Below are 22,149 nucleotides of genomic sequence, written 5' to 3'. Positions count from 1 at the left end.
ACATACATACATACATACATACACAAGCCCATATGCACTCATGCACGCACGCACGCACATACATACATACATACATACATAGCCCATATGCACTCATGCACGCACGCACGCACATACACACAAAACCACACACTCATATACATACATACATACATACATACATACATACATACATACATACATACATATACATACATACATACATATATACATACATACATATACACACATACAGGATCGAAAAGTTTACATGAGGGGAACGAAGTACGCATGCGTATATCCACTCGCACACACACACACTGCTACTCGGAAAAGTTTACATGAGGGGGAACGAAATACGCATGCGTATATCTACTCGCACACACACACACACACTGATCCACGCCGCCCTGGAAGATATCCTATAATGCATTGCTGTAAGCCCAACGCCTAAAACGGAAATAGGCTCATTTGGCGTCAAGACACCAAGGCGAGCGGACCGGCCTCGCTCATCCAATCTTGCCGCATATGGCAAGCAATTGCGATAATGACGAATGCTTTATTTCCAAAAATCAGTAAATGACATGCTTTATCCATCCGTACTTCAGTGAGACACGTTCCCCAGTCAGTAAATGACAATGGGGCCGGGGTACCCAGGCCTCCCACAAGTATCAGAGTGTTCACAGCCCCGTGGATAGCTGTGATATCGCAGCGGTACTCGTGGCGAACTCGATCGAGTCATTGGGGTCATCGCCACAGGGACTGTGGCGATGACCCCAAACTAATGACCCGAGCGAACTAATGCGACGCGTTCGACACGCCACAAGTACCGCTGCGATATCACAGCTACCCGTGGATTGTTGTAGCGAAGCCAGCAGTTTTTCTCACAGAAACAAGTTGCATAATGTACTCAGTAAAACGTTGTCAGGTACATGTAACATGAAAACTGACTGAGGTCGAAGTGACTAAGGCACCGGGATTGATTTGACCACAAACAACGACAAGAGGGTGTGAATTACTTGGGTCAAAACGGACATGGGTCGAGGTGACCTGCTGCCCCAGTCCTCAACTGCAGGCCTGACGGCCTGGCTATGTTTATATAAGGCGTCCACATTTTAGAAAATCACTAAAAGTAGGCAGAAAGAAAGCCCCCATTACGTGAAAACGCTAGGGGTCGATAGGGGTCGGATGACAGTTTGACACATTTCGTACCATTAAGAGTCGAATGATACTACATTGACCGGGTTGACCATATGACTTTCATCAAAAAACGTCCGGGGAAAAGTGAATACATTTGGTGTTTGACCAAACTTTACAAAGCATCAATTTTTCGATCAAAAAATTCACGCGTAGAACTAATGAAAATTCGTAAAAAAATACCACTGCCTTGTACATCAGGCACTGAAATGTCGTAGGCGTGAAAATGAGTTTATTAGAAAATACACAGTGGCTCTTAATATTAGTTTGAAAATTCCAGTTCTCCGTACTCCGTTGCTGTCTAGTTCCAGTGGGCATACTTGGCATTCCAGACATTCATTCCCTGCTGAGTGGAGCTACGTACGATCCAGAGTAAAGTAAGCAGAGAGTTTAGAGAGCAGAGAGTTTAGCAGTAAACAGTCCGGGTTATGTCCATATAGAGGATAGTAGGGAAGAGCCAATGGCGTACCGTATATGTAATAAAATTAAGGCAAGAACCAATCACGTACTGTATATGTAATAAGGGTCAAAGGTTACGTTGGTTCACTTTGTTCAGATAGCGATGTGACGGACAGATCCACCGATCGAGTGAGACTGTTGGCTACCCGGAAGTATCTTAGCTCCAGTCGATTGGCGACGTTCTACCGTGTTAAAAATTGTAAGATTTCTTCAGGAATAGTTTTCTAAGTTTCTTTACCCTTGACCATATTCGACAAAGAGTTATTGGACGTTTTTCGTTCTCTTTTCCAGCTTTGGTTAACTTCTCGGCGATTGTTCCGGCGCGCGTTTTTCTGAGCAAAGGGTCAATCGTACGGGAAATGCATGGTGATCGAAAAAATCGTGCTCCATCGTGCTCCGATGACCGACTAAAACAGTTGACCCATCTTTGCAAAGCTTGAAACATTCTCCATACTGCAGATTACAAGGTTAAATTGAAATTTGACCAAAAATAGGCGATATTTGGCGACAAATAACTTACTGTAGATTTACAAGGGTCAAATACTGATTTCTAGGAGTCGTACCCGCCAGGAAATTCATCCAAATAAGTAATTTTCAATGTACTAATCACTGGTATCGGTCACCATCTCGACCGTACTAAACATTGTGAGTAACGTCTACATCTAAAACTACCCAGTGCTAAAAGTAAAGGGCGAAATCAAGCCGAAAAGTTCCAAACTCGTTGCAATGTACGAGCCCAGGTTTGCATGATTAATTATTCGTGACGTTGGTGGCGGCAGGTTCGCTGATTGGTCAATCGTAATATCCTCTCTATGGACATAACCCGGACTGGTAAAGCTGTTGCTTTAGTTCCAGTAAGCTGTTGCTGTAGTTCCTGTTGAATGCTGTATTTAACCATTAAAGAATATAAGCCGAATGGCAGAGAGCTGTAATACACGACTCCCAGTGTTTTATTGGCCTGGTTGGGCCGTTAACCCCAGCAGAACTTCGCCGGCATGGCAGGTACCATTAAGTCAGAAACCCTTACGGGGCCTCTAAGCAGTGTAGTATTACTCAGGCCGGCTACCACTTTACCGCTGTGTAAAGCCCTGTACGAACCCGACTCACGACACAAAGGCAAGAAAGAGAAAAAGTGTCGCACATCTTTGTCATCGTCACTAGCCTTCGACGCCGCGAGGACTGAGCGCGAGGTACGTAGAGTCCGAGTTAGGAGTGAGCTCCCCGGTGTGGCACTTCCGGGCCTGCAGATCGTCGCGTCAGTGTGGTATCTCAGAGAGAGTAGCAATGTGTGTGTTGTGTTTGTTGTGTGTGTGTGTGTGAGTGTGTAAGTGTGTGTGTGCGAGTGGATATACGCATGCGTACTTCGTTCCCCTCATGTAAACTTTTCAGAGCAGTGTGTGTGTGCGAGTAGATATACGCATGCGTATTTCGTTCCCCCTCATGTAAACTTTTCCGAGTAGCAGTGTGTGTGTGTGTGTGTGTGTGTGTGTGTGTGTGTGTGTGTGTGTGTGTGTGAGTGTGTGTGTGTGCGACTGGATATACGCATGCGTACTTCGTTCCCCTCATGTAAACTTTTCGATCCTGTATGTGTGTATATGTATGTATGTATGTATGTATGTATGTATGTATGTGCGTGCGTGCGTGCGTGAGTGCATGCATGCATGTATGTATGTATGTATGTATGTATGTATGTATGTATGTATGTATGTATGTATGTATGCACGTACGTATGCACGTATGCACGTACGTATGCACGTATGTATGTGCGTGCGTGAGTGCATGTATGTATGTATGTATGTATGTATGTATGTATGAATGTATGTATGTATGTATGTATGTATGTATGTATGTATGTATGTATGTATGTATGTATGTATGTATGCACGTACGTATGTATGTATGTATGCACGTACGTATGCACGTATGTATGTATGTGTCTGTCTTCATGTCTTGTGTGAATTGGTTCACATATATGTATGTTTTTTCACTCATATATGTATTTACTTATGTCTGTATTGATTTATTTATACTTATGCTATAGTAGTTTATTTTTATTGATAAATGCATGCAAATACACCCTTTTCGTATGAATATGTTCTTCTAATGTGTAAATAATTATTTTACATTTGGCGCCTGGTAGAGAGGTTTAGTTACACGTAATTACGTGTACGTCTGACGGCGCGCAGTGGCGTACGCGTATCCGTGCTCACGTGCGAATAGAGAGGTTTAGTTGTGCGTTCCCGATTATTTTGCTGCATATCTTCCTCAGAAACATGCGAAATTCGTATAATTTTAAGAAACATGAATTTCGATACGTGAGAACCACTCTTATAGTCGCTAGTTGTACCCTTGAACTACCTTAAATCAGCCGATTTTCTTTGATACAGTTATTTATGTGGTTTAGAGAATTCTTTTTGAGGCGTCAGACAAAAAGTGGAATGCGACTACAGCATTTCGTTCATGTAAGGAAATTATGGCAAGTACTCCTTTTACAGTTGCAAACTCTACGAAATATTCTGATATCAAAGATGTTTGCTAATTTACAATGATACCGTTAGAGTTTGCTTGTCTAAATTCGTGGAAATCATTGAGAAAATATCAAAAATACTACACGTAATTATGACTACGTGTAGAAGTGTTGTTTGACGTTCGGAACGTCTGTGCTACACGTACGCGACGTCTGGTTATCACGTGACAAAGACGCTACGCGTACTGATCGAACGTAATTACGTGTAACTAAACCTCTCTATTGATCCTGGCGTCGCGTGTGGTTCCACTCTGACACGTTCTCTGAAAGATTTTACACCTGATTTTCGAGGGATTCTAGTTGTACTTAGTTCATGTCTTGTGATCATCTTGGTGGTATTTTTAAAATCAAGAATCGAACGACGATGTTCAGTGGAAGTAGAAGTTATGCGGGGAGGGGGGGGGGGGGGGCTGGTTGAAATCTATCTCCGTGATGAAAACATTCGCGGTGTTTGTCGTTCAAAAATGATATAAAATTCAATTGCATTTGAATTGTGTAAAGCTTAAACTTGTGAATTTTCCTCTTTGTTGGCAAGTTTTGACAATTTATTAGCAATATATGTATTAATGAAACTCCAATGAGACGAACCATTTCTTGCTCTCAAAGTTTCAATCTGAATCTTCTGTTTTAATTGCAATTGTAATTACAATACTGTGATGATTTTTTTAAGTGTAATAAAGAGTTTCCATGATGTTCAAACTGCACACTTTTGTGTTTACCATTGCATTTTGTTGTGAGTGTACATGTATGTGTGGATGCATGTGCAAGCTTACATCCATATGCAAATATAAATTAATGATATGCAAATGATTATGCAAATAGCCGTTAAGTTTTGGCGCTTTAACTGACCCTGCTCCCTCCCTTGAGGAGGAGGAAAAAAAAAAAAAAAAAAAAAAAGCCGCGTCGCCGCACCATTTTTTAAAGAAAGGCCTGACCAGAAACATTTCTTTTTTTTTTTTTGGCCTAAGTGAACAAACAAACAAAAATAAAGAAAAACAAAAAAGCAATCAGACTGACTGAAAAATGCATCATGACAAATATGCATAGGAGAGCTACTGTGAGTATCGTTAGACTCCTAATCCACAGGCGACTATTAGGAGTAAAACAGTCTCAGAAATATGATATTATGTTCGTAATTCTTAAAAATAATATCATAATTATGAAATATTGATATCAATAAAACTCAGTATTTCATCAGGGTTGAGCTTCCTTTCTGCTTAGCAGCACTCGGTAAAAACACTGAACGTGTATGAATGTGCGTAACATAGACCGGGGCGTCCAATATACAGTAGTACTTAAATTATTCGCATATCATTAAGGTAATTAATATTTAATGTGGTGCTACATCTTTTGTTGGAGCTGTCTGTACCATTCCGTGCCTCTCGAGCTCTCCTGTGTTACAAGACAAATTACAAAGGTTACTGGAACAGCTCGGTGCTTCGGCCTGATGTATCTTTTATAAAATGTGTACTTATCTCAAAGTCTGTCAATCCGACGCACGAGGATATATTTGCCCCTGAACTCCCCAGGTCGATTTGTTTGTTAAATTTCTCACTCACAGAGTGGTAGTGTAAATGGTATTCAAAAAACAAAACGTCAATAAACGTACTCTGGTTTTCACCACCCTCCTCTGTCACTGGTCGACCTACAGCGATTGATAGAAAATGATTATATTTCATGCAGCTGGAATCTGATTTGCTGACGAAAATTCATTTCGTGACATTCAAGATTATAAAAATTACAGAATGTGATATTTGATGTATACCACGAAGGATTCCTTCTATGTCGATTATATAGTAGATGTATTATGTCAACAAAAACGAATTATTAGGCCAATTATATACACCAGTTCTGAGCAAATCCATTGGTCTGAGCTTCTCGAACCAAAGTTATTGGCCTTGTACAGGTGAATTTGTTATCATGGTGGTCCCGTTTGATACACGCTGCATAGTTTACGTAGGGCGTCGACAACTCATGATCAGATAGCCACTGTGGAAAAAAATCGCACACGCGTCACGAAGGAACAACCTTCACTGAAGTATGCGCACTTGGAGTAGTAAATTTACTTCATCAAGTTTATTGCTTCGTCTTTCAAAATTGACAAATGCTAGTATTAGTAAACCGAAGTATCATGTCGGCTTAATTCATATGACTAAATAAATGAACCGGATGTAATCATTTTGGGCCCAGGTTTGTACGTTCCCGGCCTTTGGACATTTCCCCACCCAAGCTGCATGGCGACAAGACACAGGTTTGTATAAGCAGATGTAAATTTATCGCTATTCTCAGCTGTGACCAAATCAAAAGTTTGCGGCAAGTATTATAAGTCAGAAGTGCCGCAGGGTAATGAGATTTCATGAAGTTTAATCATGATAATGTTTTTGAGTAATTATTGTACATACTGCACGAGTTCTGGCGTTTAAGGTAAAACGCGCCTCGGGGACAGATATTCCGACTTTCAAACTTCAGCAATTCTTTTCTGATCTACCGCATTTGAGGGTTTATTTTAAAGCTCTTAGAGAAAGAACAACTTTCACCGTCTTAGTTTTTCGCAAATCCAAAATTTAATTTTCCCTCGTAGTGTTAACACAGGGATGGCGGCCTTTTCGAATTTCAAATTTCGCAAACGTTGGGTAATTTGTTTCGCTAGTTCCAAACTTTGCAAGGTGAACCCCGATTTTTTATTGTTGATTTGGTAAGAGAATGGTTGAAAGTTTCATTCAGGAAAGTTTTAGCAAATGTTTAAGTCTTTCACCTTCGAGGTGCATACTACATTAAATAATTCAAGTACCTGTTTTGTGTTTATAAATTGAACCATCGGTTTACGGCTTTATAAAACCATCAGCGAGCCGACAGCCGATGGTGCATTTGATAGCATCCAGAGATGTGACATATCTCCTCTATGAAACCGCAGACTCGTCTCAGCTGTATATGGTGAGATATATGCAGTGAATCAGCTTACTTGAAACCACTCCAAGTCACGCTAGGAAACAAACATGTTTTAATAAGTTTGACATTTGCATCTCTCTGGTTTATTTATCTTAATCTGTGTTTGAATTCATACGCCATATAGATTAGCAAGGGTTCATGCTACACACATGACACACGGAAGCACAGCGGGGCCACAGCGGTGTTGATGTCATGATCAACATTATCCTTGATGCATGCAACAAACAATTTTGGTAATTTCTTTATCTCCTTCGAAGAATGACATGCACGCACGCTAATCTGATAGGGATCGCAACTTGAGATATGAATTCAACAGATAGCCTAACATATATTAGCCTTTTCGTGTGGTTGCCTTAGGTGATTTGATCACTAATTTTGGCAATAATTCACAATTCAAAGGCAATTCTGAGAGAGCAGGCTCGTGATTGCGCCCTCCACGGATGAAACACAAAGCACAACTTATAGATGAATGATCGCATGATGCATGTCAGTAGATCAGGCCATATGAATGATGTTAACTTGTGGCGTGAGGAAGATCTGATAGTAAATTTATCAAGTCTTCAAACGATTGGAAATGTGTAAGTGACATAAACCAGGTCACACATGATGTAAATAACACGGCCTCACGACCTGGGCTGGCACCAACGTTTGTTAAGCAAATCACGCCACTGATAGGGACTCTTCTACGATATGCGCGAGCATCCATGGCCAGATGATCACTCGACCAAGATCATCAGGTGCAAAGAAAGAGCCATATCTATTATTGCAAAAGGTTGATAGGGCTAGGACGATCACTTTGCATCAAGAAACAACAGATGAGAAAGCATAGAGGCACAACATACTCAGTCACATGATCAGTACAAAAATGGAAAAAAAAACAGGCATATGGAGGTCACGCTCACCAGACAATCAAGATCTGTGCTTCGATATCTCCGATCTTCTCATTGATCTACACGGTTATTTACATGCCAGGTCAACACACCTGTGTCAGTCATTGCATTGTCTCATATCATTGGAAAAATTACCGCCAACTGTTGTTGTAGGGCCAATAACCCTTTGCAAGATTCACGCCCCTCTCCCTGTATGTGTACAGGTCAAACCTGGTCAGTAAAACTGTGAACTTTCATTAAGGTTTAATTTTCCTTTACAAGAAAGACCGTGCATGCAATAAGCACTGACACTGACATGCTAATATTTTTCCTCGCATAAACTACTGCTCTTATCACATAAAAAATATTCTTTGATTGAACGAAAGGCATATTTTTGGCACACTATATCATGCACATAATTTTTTTTCTAGTTAGATGGACATTACAGTCCATCTGTCTGCAGCTCACATGAACGAATAAACAATGTCAAGCTGGGCAAACTTTAAAATGACGGAGTAGATCTGTTAAGTTTCTCTGAATCATGCATGTCTTGCCAAAAATTGACACACACTTCACTGCCACTGTTCCTTCAAACATGCAAAGATACAAAGACAAAGCATTAATGTTACTCAAGGTTTATATTGCTCATTGAACTTGTGAAGAATGTTGTAAATCAATCTATTCAAGGTGACACATTGGAGGCAACAGTTCTTAAACAACTGTTCCACATTCTGTCATCATTCAGATGCAGAAAAGAAAAGGAAAAAAAATATTTGTTCCAAGTACATCACTATAAACGAATCTGTGGTGACTACAGAAATGTCGAGGGAATTTGAAAGATATTGGCTGCAAGTGACACCTTATTGAAGATGTGAAATTTGACCACAAAGTGATATTCTTGAATGATTTTATAGCACTGAATTGTAATGCCCACAAGTTGTCTGTTCCATTGAGTCTTAAAAAACAACTCTAGAGGGCAGTATTGCTGACAGGTGGTTGTGGCCATCATATGACCTTGTGCCCTGAAGCTGATGTTGGAGACTGGTTATGAGAGACAGGCCATGTCTCTGTGAGAAAACTGTACAATTCAACATTGTTTCATTTAGCATCGTGCTTTGTGTGCTGTGCTTGCTTTTCCTGAATTTTTAGGTGAAATGACAATGTTACAGTTAAAGCAACATTTCACAAAACTCAAGGCTCAGGGTAGATCTGATACCAGAATAATTTTCATAATTTGCATAACCTTGGTTGCTGAAATTATCTTGGACATAAAAAAATGGAGCATCGAAAAATTTTCAAAATGTATACAAATAAGCACATTCCATTTCACTGTATTTCAATGTACATCTTCGGTGTCATCCTTATCATTCATCAAAGTTCTTGGTACTTCATTGAATTCATTAATTGTCTGCATTTGCATAGATAAAGAAGAACCCATACACAGCAAAAACCAGCAGCAAAATGGCTACCAACACCAGGCCAACATCCTGGAAAAAATGAAAGTGTGAAGGTAAGTTCGGTCCTGAGGGACTTCTCTTCTAACCTGCTCACCCCCAATTCCCAGTAAACAGGTCCAAAATCACCATCGTTAACAATGAATTTAGGACTCCTTGATTTGCATTATGGCCAAGACGAGTTCTGTGAATGTGCAAGTGTGAATATTCACATCAGACTGTCTTGGAACAAGGATAGGTGGCATCACTGGAAAGCTTTCTTCATTAACTTCAAAGAGCCAAGGCAAATAAGCAATTCAAAAAGTCTCTGATATGTGATTGCATGGAATTCATTCAATTCAAACTCTAAAAGTTTTCATGCTTCTGAACGGATTTGATGATACTCACCTTGATATTCCAGTTTGATTCCTTAGCAAGAGCTTGTCTCCTGATTCTTTTGATTTCTCTTTTGCTTTTCTTGTAGTCCTGCTTGCCAATCTCTTTTCTGTACTTTTCTACAGGTGTGTGGTGCATATGAGCGTCCTTTTTCCCCATCTCTTCAACTTAAAATAGCTCCAAAACCTAATCAGAAAGAATGGTATGTATAACATAAAAACAATAGTCACTTTGTGTTTTGATAGATGATGGCGCTATCTATCATCATCCACAGGGACCGTTGCAGTAGTTGTACTGTGAAATGAAAGGACTTCTGAACCATGCATTCCATAAACCGTACATTTTAAAAATGACTGAGAGAAAATTCTTCAAAATTAACATCGAAATCGATGTGTAAAGGAAAAGTACAAAGAGAAATCCTTACTGTTACTTGCTACTGAATGCAAAACTTCTAGTCTGCACTGTAGTTCATATATTTTAAGAACGGTTGCCTCAGTCATAGCTGCTGTTCCGAAGCCCAAAACTTTCCCCGGCGATTTTGGGTCGTGGCAACTTTCCCAACCACCCAAAACTGCTGGTGAAAGAAGTGTGCAACGGAACTGCAGCAACCTACAACAACTGTCTGTAACCATATGGAGGGCTCGCTTCTACCCTCATGCTGTAACCATGGAGGTAGCTACCTCCATGCTGTAACCAAGAAGAGCTGAAAAAGTAAAGACTACGGTGCTAGTCTTTTTTGCCATATAACGATAAACTAACTTAAATTTCATGTTTGCAAAATCAGGAAGAACATATGTAATGAAAATTATATCAGTTGCCGCACAGGCGTTCGTGGGCTGCGTTGTCTGCTCGACCAGTCTCACGTTTGCTCAGTCGATTGATGCAGCAGACTACCCAGCCCACGAACTCCTGTGATTATCCGTCCCCGGTACCAGTGTACTAGTGAACGTCACACTGGAGTGTATCAGTACACTCTCTCACATACGGCTGTGGAAACCGAACGAAGACAACGTTTCGGTAAGGCTGCGGTAGACCCAGATACGTGGCATAAACTTTAACCCTGCCGCTTGTTTACCACCGACGCAACGCTTGCAAGTCATTGCCAACCCGATCGACAGTCACTCCGTCTCACAAGAACGTCGCGATATATTTCTAAAGTCAGACTTACAAGATGTAATACGACTGCAAAGTCAAGTATCACGATCACATTCTCAAAGTGCCGCTCCTTCTCTACGCAGTGCCGATCACAATACAGTAGATGTTGCTCGTTGCAGGATCAGGCCAGCAAGTTTACAAGGAGGCAGCCATTACGGTTTTGCTAACCGGTCAAAGGCCGTGCTGGGAGGGGTGTGACGTTTCCACTGTTCGTGGAGGTTACGAGGTAGAAATACGTTTTGTATTATACGCTATAAATCGATGTGACTATATCTTATATAGTAAAAGTACGAAATCATTTCGTTGGTGGTTTCATCTGCTACACAAAGTGTTTCGTAATCAATCTATAAAGGAGTCAATGGTGCATTTGGCCATAATGACCTCCCCTAAGTAAGAAATAAGACAATCCCATATACTTCCTGCAATCGGGATAATGTGTCCTGTAGCATACGACGCCAGGTCGTGCGCAAGAAAGTAGTCTGCTTGACTCTGAAATACCCGAAGAAGCGCAATCTTTGTCGTTCTCAAACTTCAGATATTGCATGATATCTTTAACAAGGTAAGAATTGTGATACTTGAAAGTGAAGTGTGTTCGATACGACCTCGTACGCAGAGTTGACGTTTTCAGCGCGAGTCACGTTTGCTTCCCAACGCAAATTGTGTTAAACATGGAATACAGGTGAGAATGAGGGGCGGGGCGGGGCGAGTTGGAGCTGACAGATCTCTACTACCTCCATGCCCTCTCCTTTCCTCTTCCTCTTTCTTTCAAGACAACTATCACATGTTGCCACAACTTATTACTGAAAAAGGATTCAATATAAGAAATCGAAGAACAGCAAATTTTACAGAGACACATAGGGAAACTCGTCCCGTCTGCGATGAGACTCTCTTGTTGATAGACTTTGCGTATTTTTTTAGCCGAAAGTCCCCAGGAAACGTGTTTTTAGTGCATATCCAACTGTTTGTATCCACTTATCTTGACACGGGCCTTTTCGATTTCAGCTAAAAATTTCTAGTTGGCGATTCATTGTGGCATAGTGCTTGAACTTTAAACTCCATACTGACTTTTTGACAGTCTTATACACAGGCATTCGACTCAATGCAAGCAAACCATCACTGATGCAACCAGTATGAATACTGGTTGCATAAGGGACGGTTTGCTTGCATTGAGTCGAATGCCTGTGGTCTTATATACCATGGGAAAATACACTGGATGCTTGTCATCTAAACACCACAAAGGGATCTTAGAACAGAGATTAGTTTGTACATAGATGTTGCTAGAGAAGTGTTATAAACAGGTGGGACTATAAACTGATTAGAACACTGATTGAAATCTTCATCTTGTGTTTTCATCACTTCTGTGATATCAACAATGACTGTGTTTAGTGTGTCAGGATATTAACATGGTGTTGTTCATTTCAGAGTTTCTTGAACATACAGGCGAGCATTATCAAGTCCAAGACAACGTGAAAATGACTTCATTTGCTGTGTGTGCCAGGCACTGCATGACATTGGTGTCAGATCTGAGTGTGAATATGAACCCTATTCTGGTATGCCTGAGACCAGCAAAGGTACTTCACCACATACAGAGATGTTATAGATCATCGTCATCGGTTACTCCCATTTTCATGAAACAGCTTGAAGATGCAGAGTTTCTCAGTGGCAAACCGCTCATCATCGACGATATCGGGCACCATTCTTACTTTCAAATTCTCGAACAAAGCTTTCACTTGTCAGTGCAGTTGAAGAAACAATTCAACGTGAAGAGAGGTGACAGGGTGGCGTTCATGTGCCCCAATAATTCCTCCTACACCGTGGTGCAGTGGGGGGTGTGGATGGCTGGTGGAGTAGCCGTTCCCATGTGTAACAGCCACCCGCCCCTTCAGCTGCAGGAGCTCATTCAGGACTGTGTACCATCAGCAGTCGTGGCGACCAGTGATTACTTCAGTGTGCTTGATCCCCTGTGCTCAGCCGAGAAAGTTAAACTTTGTGGCTTCTCTACAACCAGCAAGATCGATCTTTCGTGACCTCAGCGCAACGCTTCATGGACACAGACAAACCGCTGATCTCGCTCATGAACGCAGCCTATCAGAACAGCTGGAAGAAGACAAACTGGGCCAACCATGATGCTATGCTAATTTACACCAGTGGTACGACCAGCAAACCGAAAGGTGTGGCTGTCACACATGCCAATTTGCATGCACAGGTGGAGAACATGGTTGACGCTTGGGAATGGACAGACGATGATATCATTTTGCATACATTACCACTACATCACGTCCATGGAATCACAAATTGCCTGGCCACACCACTCTACTGCGGTGCTACGTGTGTCATGATGCCTAAATTTGATGCCAGAAAGGTAAAGTTGTCGTTCTTGTCTTATATGTAAAGATATTTAATGACTTTCTTTATGGAATGAATAGGATAACTCTTTTCCCATGGTGCCAAGTTTGAACTAAGCAGGGCTTTTATCATTATACAGGGAACAAGGGTAGAAGGGTTTTGTTATCCTAAACAGGGCTTACTCTTGGTCATGAAAATTGGTAGCCATTCAGTCAGCCAAATACTTAAACTTTTAGCCAGTTTTAGCAATCATAAGTCAATTTATCAAAATATGGGAGATCCATCTTGGTCCAATTACACGAGAAATCTTTGGGTATTATGTATGTTATTGAGAAACAGTTTGATGCAATATAGTCATGAAAATACGCACTATTATTACGGTGGTGCCTGATTATGGAAGGTGTTATCCATTTGACAATTAAGGAAGTACACACCTTGAAAGTGAAAGACTTAAACTTTTGCTCTAACTTTCCTCAATGAAACTTTCAACCACACTCCTACCAAATCAAGAATAAAAAAACAGGGGTCACCTTGCAAACTTTGGTACTGCAGAATGAAACGTATTACCTGACAATGACATTTACTGATATTTGAAATTCAAAATGGCCGCGACTCCCTTGTTAACTTCATGGGGAAAAATAAAATTTTAGATTTTCGAAAAACTAAGATGATGAAAATGAGCTCCCAAAAGTGGTAGATTGTGTAGAAATTTGAGAGGCCTAGGCTAATATCTGTCCCTGAGGCATATTCTACCTTAACTATGTTTTGTAAATCTTTGTGAAAAAGAGAAGTGTAAAAGGAAAATAACTGTACTTTTATTGCTGTTTGAACTGCAGAGTTTTTACAATGATTGCCACATGGTCTCCACATATGTGTATAGTTTATAGCCAGTTGAATTTATGTTGCTGTGCTCAGGCATATTACTATATTCATGAGTGTAATCGTACATTTTCACTACCTTTGTGCCAATAATTTCCCCGAACACTGATATTGTTATGCTGTATTCAGGTATGGACAAGATTGCTGAGTGATCAAAACCCAAGAATCAACATCTTCATGGCTGTGCCCACCATCTATGCCAAATTGATTGAGTATTATAATCAGACTTACCAATCTCCAAAAGTTCGGGATTTTATTCGGGGATTTTGCAAGGAAAATATCAGGTGTGCATCAGGAATGTGCTTATTTGGACCTTTGCGATGACTAGGAAATGACCAAACAGGAGCCACAACATGGTCTTGCCTGAGATTTTTTGCAATTGCATCATTTATGCAGAGAATTTAGTGATCTTTTCATGTCTTCAAAGGGCACCTTCCCCGGAAGTTGCCCTGTAAATCCTTCTTTCTGACTGTACTGTATTACTAACTTTGACCGGAACATGATGGCAAATTTGGTTTCTGTGCAATGAAAGAACGGCTGGCCAAATTATCTGATAAATTGGAAAATTGTTTTTGTAATAGTGCATTTTGGATGAACAGCCTCCCCAAGTGTGACCAGTATATCAATTTATTAGTCCCCACGGACACCGTCCAGGGGGACTTATAGGTTTGGTCATGTCCACGTGTGCGTCCGTTCACGCAGATATCTCAGAGATGCCTGCAGCGATTTCATTCAAACTTGGTACAAGGATTACTTCATATGTCATACAGATGCACGTCGATTTGTTTTGTGATACGATCCAATATGGCTGCCAGGCGGCCATTTTATTACGATTTTTTCATGTACAGAGCCATAACTCAGGCATGTTTCAACCGATTTTATTCAAAGTTGGTACAAGAACATTGACCAATGTCATAGATATGCACGTCAATTTTGTTTTGTGATACGATCCAATATGGCTGCCGTGCGGCCATTTTGTTACGATTTTTTCATGTACAGAGCCATAACTCACGCATATCTCAACCGATTTTATTCAAACTTGGTACAAGGACATTGACCTATGTCATACATATGCACGTCAATTTGTTTTGTGATACAATCCAATATGGCCGCCAGGCGGCCATTTTATTACGATTTTTTCATGTACAGAGTCATTACTCAGGCATCTTTCAACCGATTTTATTCAAAGTTGGTACAAGGACATTGACCAATGTCATAGCTATGCATGTCAATTTGTTTTATGATGCAATCCAATATTGCCGCCATGCGGCCATTATGTTATGATTTTTCATGTACAGAGCCATAACTCAGGTATATCTCAACCGATTTCATTCAAAGTTGTTACAAGGACATCGACCTATGTCATACACATGCACATTGATTTGTTTTGTGATACGATCCAATATGGCTGCCGTGTGGCCATTTTGTTACGTTTTTTTTCATGTCAAGAACAATAACTCAGACATGTATCAAGCGCATTTATTCAAAGTTGGTACAAGGAGATTTACCAATGTCATACATATGCATGGTAATTTGTTTTCTTATACTATCCAATATGGCCGCCGTGTGGCCATTTTATTACGAGTTTTTCATGTCCTGAACCATAACTCAGACATGTATCAAGCGAATTTATTCAAAAGTATTTTTATCACAGACCTAATGAAGAGGACTCTATCCTCTCTGAGGACCTGTAATCATAGTACCCATTAACAAGTGGGGACTGTGTCATCAACGATGACTTGTTTTTATTGATATGAGCCCTCTCTACAAATATAAAATTGTAAATATTAGCTTTTAAAATACCTTAAAGTCCCAATAGCTGCAACTTTTTCATTTTTACCTTCAAACTACGATTAGACCCTGTAGATATACTTACTGTTGGGTATGCATTCACATATTGTCAACCTCTGTTTATGACTGAATCTTTACATGTGAACAAAATAATTATTAAACTGGCACCACACTCATTTAATATATTTATTACCAAATCAGTACGGGGATGGGTCATGCAAATAGCATAATCATACAAATTTCTACACCTTGTAGTCCCTTGTAGAAGGGAAATAAGAAATCTCCGTCTAACTACAGACCCATCAGCTTGACCAGTATTATCTGTAAAACTATGGAAAAGGTTATTCGGAGGAAAATTGTATCACATATGGACAAACATGACTTATTCAGTAAAAAACAGTATGGGTTCATAAGTGGTAGATCGACCACATTACAGCTACTCAAAAGTTTGGATCACTGGACCAGTATTCTTGATGAGGGAGGTGTAATTAACGCTGTGTATATGGATTTCATGAAAGCTTTTGACAAGGTTCCCCATAATCGCCTCATCGCAATTGTCTTATTATGGTATTAGTCAGACAACCTGCATCTGGGTGCAAGATTTTCTGAGAGACCGCCAACAACGAGTGTGTGTAAACAGCCAGTTCTCCAAATGGCATGATGTAACCAGTGGTGTCCCTCAAGGCTCTGTGCTCGGTCCCATCCTGTTTGTAATTTTCATAAATGACCTACCAGACTGTGTTGCATCCGATGTTTATTTATTTGCTGATGACACCAAAATTTACCGTGAGATTAAGACTGCTGTAGACTCTACAGTAATCCAGAGAGATCTCGACCGTTTATCTCAATGGAGCAATGATTGGCTGCTCAAATTTCATCCGGACAAATGTAAAGTCCTGTCAGTTCACAGTAAAAATAAGTCAATTAAAACAAATTCATACACCATGTGCCGTCAAGATGGAACAAACGTCACTTTAGAAGTCGTCAAATATGAAAAGACATTGGCATCATAGTGGACAGTAACTTGACTTTGAGATGCATATCCAAACCCAAGTCAACAAAGCCAACAGGATTGTCGGACTCATTAGGAGAACCTTCAACTTTCTAGACAAAGACACCTTCAGATTACTTTTCAAAGCACTAGTTCGTCCTATCTTGGAATATGGCAGCTGTGTGTGGAACCCATACAAAGTAAAGGATATTGACTGCATCGAGAACGTTCAGCGCAGAGCAACCAAATTGCTGCCTGGACTCAATAATTATCCATACGAGGAGAGACTTAGAATACTTAATCTGCCATCATTGTCATTTCGTAGATTGCGTGGTGACCTCATTGAAACTTTTAAAATCATGAGTGGTATATATGACCATCGTGCTTCGGAAGGTTTATTCAGACTCAGTAATTACCAATACACCAGAGGACACCAGCTCAAAATTGACAAGGATCATTGTAAGCTGAACATCAGATGTAATTTTTTCACAAATAGGATAGCTACAATATGGAACAATCTTCCTGGAACTGTAATCAGTGCTACGTCTGTGAATTCCTTCAAGAATCGTCTAGACAAATTCCTGGCAACACAACCCATGAAGTACAACTACTCTGAACCCTACATCATGCAAACCAGAACCGTCAAAACTACTGAGAGTATGGATGGATCAGGAGCTGAATATAGAGGCACTGTTGAGCCTGCGTTCAGTACCAGCCTAATCTAATCTAATCTAATCCCTGTAGTGCCACTTTGTTGATTTCAGGCTTATGGTTTCTGGTTCAGCCGCTCTTCCGGCACCAGTGATGGCCAAATGGGAGGAAATCACTGGTCATGTGCTGCTGGAAAGGTACGGAATGACAGAGATTGGAATGGCTCTGACAAACTCCTTGCACGGCCCAAGAATTCCAGGTAAAGTTGATGAAAGGAACTGCGCAGTCATGAGTCATTTCAGATTTTTAATGGAAAAGTACAGATGTGCGATCTGTACATCTTGATACACAGAGTGACGCAGTTGTGTTGCATCATGGGTGATTTTTTCCATACCTTTTAGATTCTCTTCTGTGGTGTTTGTTAGAGATAAATTCATGAACATGCTTATAATTTTCTCGTCATCCATGTTTCCATGTAGTTTGTTAAAGACATGGGTGAGATGTGATGAAACTGGTGAATTCTATTAAATATTTTTCCATTGGTTACATCCACACTCTCTCCAGGTGCTGTCGGAAACCCTTTTCCGAGTGTTGAATTACAGATCGTAGATGGGGATGGCAGGGTGTTGGCTACTGGTAGCGGGGCCAACGGGACAGCGGTGACTCAGGGCATGGAGGAGAAAGCTGGAGAACTCTACGTCAGAGGGCCGTCAGTTTTCACAAAGTACTGGCGGCGACCTACAATTACCGTGAAGTCATTTACAACAGATGGATGGTTCAAAACAGGTACATCAGATTTGTATGGATCAGTTTTAAAACTGGTGTAATTGGTGTTCGTTGCAAAGTAACTTTTCTCTGATGATGGACTATTTTCTCAGTAGATTTTAGTTAATATGATTCTTATATCGCCTGCCTGGTCTGTTAAAAAGTTGTTTGCAAATATACCTTGTAAATGTACTTGTACATACGGAAGTATCAATACTGTTTACATAGTGTATATTACTGGGTATATTACATATATTATATGGCATATTTTCACATATTATTCCGTTGAAAAAATATGTTACCGTATTATGCAAATATAGTGCAATGTAAGAAATATTACACTCAATTTTGAAAACTTGTGGAGCTTTGGCGAGAGTGATAGACAGTTGCACCAGAGAACAGGACAGTTGGAAATTATGGTGTTCGATTGGCATGAGAGCTACATCTGTCTTCACGGTGGGTAAGAATGGAAGAGTTTAAAGAACGAAAAAAAGACATTCTCTAAATTTCTGAAAATCCATCCCAGGTGACACAGCGGTTTATCAGGATGGAGTGTATAGGATCCTAGGACGTGACATCGACATCATCAAAAGTGGCGGCTACAAGATCAGTGCTCTGGAGATAGAGCGCCACCTATTGGCCAACGAGAAAATCAAGGAGTGCGTGGCCTTCGGTCTGCCTGACAGCATGTGGGGAGAACGCGTTGCTGTAGTCGCCGTGCTCCATGAGGGGGAATCCCTGACTCTGATGGAACTGAAAACCTGGGCTGCGGACAAGCTGGCGCACTACAAGATCCCATCAGTGTTGGAGTGCGTGGATGAAATTCCCAAGAATGCCATGGGCAAAGTGAATAAGAAAGAAGTGAGGACATTGCTGTTTCCTGAAGAGAATCAGAATACACCGCTATGAAGCTTTGCCCTTGTCAAAATCAAATTATGTGGAAAAGATTTGAAAGTACATTACAAATGTAACAGCATTGTCTTTAAGGGATAAGATGACATCAAAAAGCAATATTAAAGGGCTCTAGTATAAACTGGAATTTATAAACATGTCTAAAAAGGTGTATGACAGCTGCCCACTGATGTCTGGTGTATATTGTGAGGAATGTACATTCCAGCATAGATTTACAAGAGACTTGTGTGTCTACTGGAAGGCAAACAAATCAGGCAGAACCATATGTCTGTTTTGCACAGTGTATGTTGAATGCTTGAGTGCAGTTTTATAGTTCCCTGAACATAGTCCCTCCATCATGGAGAGACTGTGCCCTGTAGCATGCTTTAGGGGAGTGTGCAATTATACTCAAGTTTATTCACTCGAAGACATTTCAAGAGGGCATATTTCCCTGACATTATGCTTGAGACCAAAAAGACATGACTTTTTTCAAGTGTGCCTGCCAATTGAAATACTCAGCGACATATCACTTCTAGTTACTACGTTAACATCATAGGGATTCCGGTGTGGTAATTCCGTTACAGGAGTCCCATAGTAGGAATTTCATTGCAGCAGTTCCATTTCCAGAGGCTGAGCACTATATTCATCTCCATAGGCATGTTGACAATGAACTCAATGAACTAATGAGGTAAATGCAAAGTGATTGTCATGTGATCTTTCAGACTATTATTTACAATCAGAGAATAGTTAATTGACGGTGGATGGTGAATTAGTTTGATATTGTCATTATGGACAGGGAAATGCCTGGATTTCATAATTGTGAACAATGCTTCCTGTCATCTTCAGCAATAGAACATTCCCATGTACATATCATGTCAATCATCTGTATACATTTTATGGAACCATGCTTGACAATTTTAGGCTACGAGACGATTCACAGAAAAGTGATAAAAGTTCAGTTCAGTTCTTTGAAATTCAGATGCACATACATCTGTATAAAGGAAGCCAGCAGCATGACTTTGACTACTGACATCTAAGATAATTGTATGGAGGTATCATGGTTCTGTGGACGGAAGACTAGACTCACTGTCACAAAATGGTGAGTTCAAGCACAGGGAACTGAGTAATCTTGTTGTTGTTGTTGTTTGTTGTTGTTGTTATTGTTGTTGTTGATGGTGATGATGATGACGATAATAAAAAATATTAAAAAACCACGTGTCATTCCTTGCTGTTGTTTGTCGATGTTGTTGATAATTGTAAAAGAAAACTGTAATCGTGACCCAAAAACGACGTAGGTCGCTCAACGTCACTCCTGTCCTATTATAATAGGACAGGAGTGACGTTGAGCGACCTACGTCGTTTTTGGGTCACGATTACAGTTTTCTTTTACAATTATCAACAACATCGACAAACAACAGCAAGGAATGACACGTGATTTTTTAATATTTTTATTATCGTCATCATCATCACCATCAACAACAAAATAACAACAACAACAATAACAACAACAACACAACAAGATTACTCAGTTCCCTGTGGTTCAAGACTCTATGATTGTGCACCCAAGGGACTGTACAACTCATTACTCAATTAGGTACATTCATACTGTGTATGGGTGTTTCACAACTTCGACACTGGTGTTAATGAGAAAACTTAGTAGAGAATCCATTTATGTGATCAAGTATACTCCCAGGTTGAAGAATGTGGTCTACATTATGGGTTTGGGTAATTTCCATTTTGTATTCTATATTCCAATATGGATGGCCTTGTGTGGTATCCCCATATCATAGGTTGTTGACGCAAAGTGGCCTGACCTTGATGCTTATCAGCATGTAACCTTTAATAAAATACTATGCAATTTTTTTAAAATTCCCTCTTGTTCACATGTTATCAAGTGGGAAGGTAGTACTGTAGTAAATACTGGTAATAAAGAAAGAAGTGTATTATTGAGCTTTTATCATCAAGCACATACACTGTCTTTCTACCAAAGATATTACCATGTGATTTTGTACTATATGGCAATGTAGTTACAATTTCTGGGAATCGAAGAAGGTGTGTTTCTGAATATTGTATCATGACTAGCAGGCAACATGATGAGACCTCAAATGTATTTGGTACTCACATCTGCCAACTGCTAGCTCCCCCTCCCCGCGGAGGGGGAGGGCATCCCCATCATGGTTTGGGAGGGCAAAAAAGATACAAAATGTTCTGATCTTGCCTGGATCTCAGGATGGCAGTCACCAATGGCAACCAGCATGAGTGGCCCAGTCACAAAACAAGATCTAGATCTCCCTAGCAACGTACAAGAGAAGTAATGTGCAGATGTCAACCATTTATTTCTTATTTCTGCCTTGTCAAATGGTACTTGTTTCACCATTATCAATCTCGCCTACGTGCTCTTTTAAATGGCATTTTGCAGAGACTAGTCTCTGAATGAACACAACAACGATAGGATGAAATTGGATTTGAGATAATGGATGAATGCCGACTGATGAAAAGACTCCACTTACTGATCAAGAGCTTTTTTAAACTCCATCACTATCATGTGACATTACCAGTATTGAAGTGTGTACTATTTTCTACTCCATTTTCTCTGATTTATACAAACAGTGAATAAAAATCAGATCAAAGAGAAAATTGTGTTGACATCTGTTTGGTTTTATGCCATTTCCTCAAGTGAACATAAAAGCTTTATTGGACGTTCAAAAGCCATTTGTGCTAGTAAGAATCATTTATGTCGTAATGGCATTGCGCTATCACTTGAAAGCTTGGCTCTCAATCTGTAGGTAAGTGGGCAGAAACGATTCAAATGTTCTTTCGTATAAATTTCAAGAATAGCACCATTTCCATGCTGTGTATTCAAACTCCATG

The 22,149-nt window shown here is 40.3% G+C and overlaps 1 protein-coding gene and 1 long non-coding RNA gene across 2 annotated transcripts; one reads left to right on the top strand and one right to left on the bottom strand.

The window, feature by feature from the left end:
* Positions 1-8,599: 8,599 nt before the first annotated feature.
* Positions 8,600-9,995, bottom strand: LOC139147569 (uncharacterized). Its single transcript, XR_011555759.1, has 2 exons — positions 9,822-9,995; positions 8,600-9,467 (listed from the first exon to the last, which is right to left on the bottom strand). It is a non-coding gene; the product is annotated as an uncharacterized lncRNA (long non-coding RNA).
* Positions 9,996-12,855: 2,860 nt separating this feature from the next.
* Positions 12,856-20,426, top strand: LOC139147568 (malonate--CoA ligase ACSF3, mitochondrial-like). The gene is made up of 5 exons (XM_070718694.1): positions 12,856-13,326; positions 14,319-14,473; positions 17,736-17,881; positions 18,187-18,408; positions 18,914-20,426. Exons 1-5 carry the CDS (start codon positions 13,009-13,011, stop codon positions 19,294-19,296), a joined length of 1,224 nt encoding a protein of 407 aa, XP_070574795.1. The 5' UTR covers positions 12,856-13,008; the 3' UTR covers positions 19,297-20,426.
* The last annotated feature ends 1,723 nt before the right edge of the window (positions 20,427-22,149 follow it).

The sequence above is a fragment of the Ptychodera flava genome, chromosome 13 (genome assembly GCF_041260155.1).
Source record: "Ptychodera flava strain L36383 chromosome 13, AS_Pfla_20210202, whole genome shotgun sequence".
NCBI lineage: Eukaryota > Metazoa > Hemichordata > Enteropneusta > Ptychoderidae > Ptychodera > Ptychodera flava.
This window is presented reverse-complemented; position numbering and strand designations above follow the sequence as displayed.

Excerpts from the sequence above, each read along its gene's own strand:
- LOC139147568 (XM_070718694.1), top strand. The coding sequence starts at position 13,009 with ATGGACACAGACAAACCGCTGATCTCGCTCATGAACGCAGCCTATCAG. Across the intron at positions 14,474-17,735 it reads TTTTGCAAGGAAAATATCAG|GCTTATGGTTTCTGGTTCAG; the intron begins GTGTGCATCAGG and ends TGTTGATTTCAG. Across the intron at positions 18,409-18,913 it reads AGATGGATGGTTCAAAACAG|GTGACACAGCGGTTTATCAG; the intron begins GTACATCAGATT and ends AATCCATCCCAG.